The sequence below is a fragment of the Crocodylus siamensis genome, chromosome 4 (assembly GCF_052110815.1).
Source record: "Crocodylus siamensis isolate JL-2025a chromosome 4, ASM5211081v1, whole genome shotgun sequence".
NCBI classification, from domain to species: domain Eukaryota; kingdom Metazoa; phylum Chordata; order Crocodylia; family Crocodylidae; genus Crocodylus; species Crocodylus siamensis.
This window is the reverse complement of record NC_143398.1, coordinates 140944477-140951617: the sequence shown is the minus strand read 5'-3', so window position 1 is coordinate 140951617 and position 7141 is coordinate 140944477. Positions and strand designations below refer to the sequence as shown.

Genomic DNA, 7141 nt, shown 5'->3' with positions numbered 1-7141 from the left:
ATAGCTACAATTACTGGCGGGATTGTAGATTCAAGTGAGGGAGATGCGGGTTTCACTGAAAAGTGTGGCAGAGAACTCCAGCCTACCCCCAAAATCTCAGGAGTGTGGCATGTTCAGGCCCTACATGTGTTTGCTTTCTCTCTCATTTCTTTTAGAATCTTGTTCTGAGTCTTTGGCGTGGCAACTCGTTGCAGTGATTCTGGGGTCCCTTTCTCTGGTTTTCCTTGTCATTGCAGGAGTCCTGGGTGCCGTATGTAAGTATTCACCAAGAACACAATAAGAAAAGATTTGATCTGTTGAAAAGTGTAGAAATGTGAAAAGTGTAGAAAGCTCAAAGCAGTGTGCATACATGCACATTGTTGTATTTTGGATCACTTTGTGAATGATAACAGCTTTAATTGGTTGGTCAAAACTTACTGCATGCACAGTTGTGACCTGAAATTTTGTAACTGAAACATTTGATAAGACAAAGTCTTGAAGAATTTTTTTTTGGATTTATGACTTGAGTTTAGGTTGAGATTTCTACTGTTTATCGTTTAAATGTGGCTATAATCATAGCACAGAAATGGGATCTCATACCTGCTGTTTTGAAAAGGTTATTCCAGCTTTCTCAGTTTGCAGATCAGTTTGAATCATGAGTGGGATAGCATGAAAAAAGACATTTTGATTTAAACAAAAACAAATTTAACCTGTATTTGGAGACTGACCTTTAAAAGCAGAGAGCTTTTTTCAAACAACAACTAGAATTTCACTAATACTTTGGTTACTTTAACAGAAAAGTTACGCACAACTCTTAGCACATTATAACAGAACTGGCAACTGATTTATAAAGAATAATTTGGTTCTGTTTTAACTGAGTGTGTTTTGCTTATCACTGTGCATTTAAGTTCTCCTGCCTTCCCTGCAAATGAGAAGTCAGACTGAAATCCTCCCCCAGCAAGAGGAAGTTCTGAAAAACCTTACGCAGCTGAATGAAACTTTGGAAAACTGCACCTTGGAAAAGGATAATCTCAAGGCCCAGGACACAAACCTGAAAGGTACTGAAAGTAGCATTCATGATTCTCTTCCACACATAATGCTAATTTTTAATTAGTATCCAGTTCTTTGTGCCCTGGTGACACAGAGGATTCTTACCCCAAGCATCCACTGTACAAGGGCTTGAATCAGTTACTGATAATCTGGAAAGCTGAAGCCAAACGTTTTTGAGACATGGGATCTCCTCAGTACAGACAAAGACAATGATCCACAGCTCCATAATGACACACTTGAGAAATGTAGGTAGCTCCTTGGCAGCTCACATCTCTCAGCTGAGGAAGGTAAAGCTGCTGAGCCACAGAGGGATAATTAATGCACAAGATACTGTTTATGTGCAGGTGGTGCCAAGAAAGACACTCACTCTTCCCTCCCTCCAGTGATACCAAGCAGCATCATGGTTTCCTTCTGTCATGATGGAAACCATGCATGACAATACTTCAGCTGCTGTTGAAGGTTTTTTATCAGATAAACTGACCTAGAGCTAGCCTTAATAAACAAAGAGCATGTGCTACCTCTCCCTGTTGAAAAGAGTCTTTGGCCACGTCCAGTCCCCATTTTCTCCACATTTCCTCCTAGCCCTGACCTCCTCCGAAGCACTTTGTTACCGTTGTTGTTCACTGCATGTGCAATGGTGTTACTAGCAATAACATAAACTGCCTATTGGAAAAGACACTGGATCACACCTACCAGGCTGTGGTGGATGGAGAACACATTCATTCAGAAGCTTCCCTAAACCCCTGGTCAAGCCCTTTCCTCTAGGGAGTGTAGTTGCACCTGCTCAAGGAATGATTTAGATACCAGGGTTTTGCTCAGAGCTGAGGGGGGCAGATTTTTTTGTTGTTGCCTTTGCCCTTTCTTCCTTGTTCAGTTACCATTTTGCCTTACTACTTTTAAATGGAAAATGTTGGTCATTCCAGATACTTTGTGGAAATCTCTTTCTCACACTAAAGCAGACAGTCAGTCTTCTGTTCAGTGTCTTTTCTTCTGCACTCATTGCACAGATGTCCCTCTATATGCTATGTAGCACTGTACAGGAAGGGTCACATCTCTTTATGAAGCAGACAAAACCCCAGCCAATGTATTCAGGGAGCAAAAGAACTCCAGGAGCCTTGCATCCTGAATCAGCTGCCACTGAGCAGAGCGAGTTGAGGTTAGCTTCATGCTTTTCAAGGGAAGGGAGCACCCGCTCAGGAGTGAAATTAGCTTTCAGTGCCATTGCTGCAGCTTTTAAAACGTATTTTATGAATACTCCTCATAGATTGCTTAACTTCTAAAACAGACACAACCATCCTCAGGACTAGGATTTGTGACTGTCTTCTGCCCCAAAACAGGGCTAGCTAAAGGAGAGACTGAATGATCGTCTGCCCCGAAACATATTAGCTAAGGGAGAGACTGCATGATCATCACTAGGTTAATGACTTTGGTCCTTTACCTCCCATGTAGTAAAACAGCCCTTATTCCTCACTGAACAGTGCAGCATGTGAACACTAGTATCTCCTCTAACTCTAACATTATAAGTTAGAGTCCATCCATCTGCCCAGAAATATAACAACTCCTGGTGTCAAACATGTGTTGTTTTGTTTTGTTTGTTTTTCCCAAGGAGATAAACACAGTGTTTGCTCAGATTGCTGGAAACGTCATGGAGGAAACCTTTACTATTTTACTAAGGAAAGGAAAACCTACCAGGACTGTAAAGCAAACTGCTATTCTCATGGCTCCAAACTACTCAAGATAGAGAACAAAGATGAGCTGGTAGGACATTAATTATCTCTCTTCCTTTGTGTACACTAGCCAGTAATTTATACCTTTCCAAATGCCTGTGTAGTGGAGTTGTGAATTATGGCTCTAGAAGGGATGTTCCCATTACAAGGTAAGCTGGTCCTCAACAGTGCTCTAGGTTATGTTCCGAGTTAAGATCTCATTCCAGAAAAGGATGTGGGTACTTAAATTGGGACACAGGCCAGATATAGGTGCCTAAGAAGAACACTCTGGCTGTGTCTACACGAGATGCTACTGTGCAGTCATTACCATGAATTTATTGAGTACTTGCATAAACATTGCTAACTAAATGATCAGTAACCTGAGTTACTGCTCAGTAGTGCCGGTGAATGCCTTTTTTGTGATGCTACTGTGGAGCAGCCTAATACTACTGCACAGTAGTGCCACATTACAGTTTTTGCCATGTGACACTACAGTAGTACTGGGCTACTGCTCAGTCAGCGTCTCATGTAGACATGGCCTCAAGGCTGGATTTAACCCTTTAGTAAGCCCTAGGCAAACAAACTTGTGGGCCTCATGCTGGTCAAGACCCCCCACCTCCCCACCCTAGCGCTGCCATCCACAGGGAGCAGGACTTGGAGCCACCACTAGGAAGGAGCTACCATGGCAGTGAGGCCATGTGCGGGGGGGAGAGAAAGGGCAAGGAAAGAAAGCGGAAGGGGCCATTCACACTGCTGCTACGGAGGGAAGGACCAGGCCTCACATGCAGCTCAGGGCCCTAGGCATATGCCTCATTTGCCTATGCATTAATCCAGCACTGCAAAGCCTCTGGGTATATGTACATTAATGCATCCTTATTACCGCACTTTAAGTTTAGTACCTGTAATGACAGGTACTAACTAAACACACAGTAACCAGTGTCACTGCACAGTATTACTGGCGCATGGTCTTTTTATGATACTAAATACTCAGTAACCTAATTCTACTGTGCATTAGCACACTAGCATGGCTTTTGCTGTGATGCGCTAGTGCACAGTAGAATTAGTCTACTGAACATTTAGTGTCTCATGTTGATGTGCCTTCTGACCCCCAAAAAGTCTTCTCAGCTGCCACTAAGGATGTGCCTCATGCCTGTAGGCACGTGAGATTTCAATATTACAGCTCCCCAGAATCATGCTTCTTCAAATGTCTATTAGTTTTGGCAGTGTAGAGCAACTTATGTGCCTGGTTCCTGGCCAAGCCCTGTACAAATCACAAACTAGGCTAACACCTGTTTAGCCTGGATCTGATAGCCGTTTCCAGGATACACCTAAGGAGCAACCTCTTCACAGAACGCAGCAACACTGGCAGCCTCTTCTAATCTTGAAACACAACCGAAGGATGTGCCCCCCACCCCCCATATAACATCTTAGTGGTTAGTGCACTAGTCCAAGATTTAAGTGGCCAGAGTTCAATTTTTTTTTCCCTAATTGAGGGATTCCTAACTTATATCACTCACTACCTGTAAAGAAAGTGCCATAATTGCCCAGCTATAGCCTGGAGCAGGTTCAGTCTCATCTCTATCCCTTCTACCGAGATTGTTCATTTTAGACAACATAAAGAATCACTGAACCTCATACAGACAGGGAGAGCTGACCTAACTCTTTATCCTGTGGGTTGTAGTGTTCACCTGAGGAGGTGGAAGAGCTGGATTGTAGGCAGGGGCAAATTAATGCATTGGCCTGTGGGACCCTGGGCCAAGGGGCCCCTGCCAGTCAGGGGCAGCATGGCCCAGGTGGGCATCCTATCTATGTGCATCCAGAGTGGGCATTGTACACCTCCTCCCTTCTGAGGACGCCCCATGGGAGGCCCTGCTCCCACTCCCCACCATCTGTGGGTGGCTGCCAGCACCAGTGCCGTGGGCACAGGACAGAACAGGACAGCCCCATCCTGTTAGGGCTGGCAGAGTTGTAGGCAGGCAACCAGGGGCAGCACTGAGCCGGTGACCCTCCCCCAGGCTGGCTCACGATGTGGCACTAGGAGACTGCAGCACTGGCTGCACGACACCCACTTGGTGGAGGGTCTGGGCCAGGCTGGGGCTGGGGCTGCCTTCACCTCAGTGGCACTTGCGCCCCCTGGCCTGAGAAGTCTGGGTGGGCCCAGCCACAGCCCCCTGGCAGGTGCAGAGAAAACCTGCCCTCATCTGGTGGAGGGCCTCCAATTTTCTGTTTGCCCAGGGCCCTAATAAATCTTCATGTGCTGCTGGTTGTAGTCCCTGCTCTCAGGACTGTTTAGCTATTTTACCTTGGAGAGTCAATGCACAGAATATAGTAACAGTGTTAGGGGAGAGAAATCTGTCATGGGACCCCAAATTATTATGAAATTGTATGGACCTTTTTCCATTGGTGCCATGGCTGTTTCTATCAGCTACAATGAGGGCAGTTGTGATACTACCCTTGAGTGAGATGGTCACATTAAAATGCTCAGTCACCTCTGTAAAACCTATGATCAGCCCATATGATGAATTTGGCTACTGTGGATACTTCTCTCACAGCTGAAGTATCTGACTGAGGCCTGGAGGAAGGGTTTTTTCCCTCATGCAATCCAGAGTCAGGAAGAGTCCTCCCTGGGGACAGGTGCCTAGGGATACTCTTGCAAGGTGCAGGGCAGACCTACTGTTTTTCTTTTAAAATGCAGACAGTGGGGTTACCATGGTCTTGGCCAGGACATATCATGCTTCTCTTCCCTGGAATTCAAGGATAACAGAGATTTAATTAATTTATTTGGTTTTACTCCAAGCTGAATTTCCTAAACTCTCTGGCAAATTTCCATTGGATTGGACTAACCCGCAAAGGAATTGCTTCAGACTGGAAGTGGGAGGATGGCACACCTCATTCCAGCCATCTGTAAGTCTCCATCACATTTAGAAAACTAATTTATACCCTGGGGGTTTTCTCAAAGGATTTGTATTATGGCCCTGCTGATGGTCAAAAAGGTCAGTTAGGATCCCCAGGATTATGCCCATCTTTTTGTACCAGGACAGAGAATGCTTGATGTAGGATTATCAAGTGTCTTCATATTTTGTACTGTTGAAATCACATGGAGGGAGGGATACTTTACAAGTTTTCATATAAATCTAAATGATGAAACAAGACATGATTAAATAAATGTATGAATCCCTTTGTCAGACACAGTTTTCTCTCATGGTATGGGAGGTAAATGTCTAGCTATCTCAGAACATCATATGTTTCAAAACTGAACAATTCATTTTGAATGATGTTACTGTTTGATCTTGTGAGTAAAAAAAGGAAAAATAAAAATCACCAGTATTAATTTGCATGAAAATGAGGTAAAACACATAACAAGATGCCAACTCAACTCAGCTAACAATTTCAAAGAGAATTTCCAAATTACAAAGAGCTACTGAGTATGAGTCAACTTATTAGATATTTTTGATAAACTATATTAATAAATAAAACACGGTATTTCCAGTATTCTGAGATGTAAATGCAGTGACATTGTGTTTTCACTGGTTTCCTTGGCTGACATGAAATATTACTTTTCACATACAGGTTTCCAGTATGGAAATCACAGCCTGGAGAGTCCTGTGCAGTTTTCAATGCAGGACAAGCCTACACCGATAGCTGTGATGAGCAACGGCACTGTGCATGTGTGAAGAGGACTGAGTAGCTGAGACTGTTGCACCAGAACAAGGAGGAATAGAATATCTATGGGAGGTCCTAAAGGCAAAGAGAAACCATTGATCTTTGAATTGGTTAAGTTGCTTATTTTGTCTGAGGAGCTAAAGTTCCCGAGGTTGTGGTACAGCCTGTCTGGAATGCTGCTCATTGAACTAAGGACCAGTGGTCAGTGTGACTGTTGCTCCCATTCTGGCTTCATATGGCTTAATTTGAAATTGGCAATTTATTCAAAAGTCAATAAATACCTTGTGTCTGGTGTTTCCCAGGAAATACTATTTGTCCTAAAATCAAGCACCAAAAATGAAGGTAGTAGAGAAACAAAAGGAGGAACAAAGGAGAAGAGTTTTCATTGGTAAAGCTGACTCACTATTTTTGATACAGTGGAGGAGTAAGTTGGTGCCTCTAGACTTCAAAGGATGAAACAAAACACAGGGCCAGAATCCAATCACATAGCTTATCACCTAAATGCAATTTAGATGCAATAGAATTGCTAAGTCACACAAATGATCCAGATCAACCCTGCTCTAGTAACTTCAAAAGTGCCCTGATCCTAGATTTGTTTAACATCTCCTTTATGGCATAAATGTATTCCTAGTCTTGTAGACTGTGGCCTTTGTACATGCTTAGAAGTGGTCCAGTTTGAGCAGCCAGGTTCCTAAGGTATATCTCAGTTCTTGAACCAGTATGTATATACAGACTAGGGACAG

At 43.6% G+C, this 7141-nt stretch overlaps 1 protein-coding gene across 1 annotated transcript; it reads left to right on the top strand.

Moving 5' to 3' along the window:
• The first annotated feature begins 893 nt into the window (after window positions 1-893).
• LOC149866600 (C-type lectin domain family 1 member A-like) lies at window positions 894-6445 on the top strand. Its single transcript, XM_090041140.1, has 4 exons — window positions 894-1037; window positions 2636-2787; window positions 5533-5639; window positions 6306-6445. The coding sequence occupies exons 1-4, from the start codon at window positions 908-910 to the stop codon at window positions 6421-6423; spliced, it is 507 nt and encodes a 168-aa protein (XP_089897266.1). The 5' UTR covers window positions 894-907; the 3' UTR covers window positions 6424-6445.
• The last annotated feature ends 696 nt before the right edge of the window (window positions 6446-7141 follow it).

Excerpts from the sequence above, each read along its gene's own strand:
- LOC149866600 (XM_090041140.1), top strand. The coding sequence starts at position 908 with ATGAGAAGTCAGACTGAAATCCTCCCCCAGCAAGAGGAAGTTCTGAAA. Across the intron at positions 1,038-2,635 it reads CCAGGACACAAACCTGAAAG|GAGATAAACACAGTGTTTGC; the intron begins GTACTGAAAGTA and ends GTTTTTCCCAAG. Across the intron at positions 5,640-6,305 it reads ACACCTCATTCCAGCCATCT|GTTTCCAGTATGGAAATCAC; the intron begins GTAAGTCTCCAT and ends TTTCACATACAG.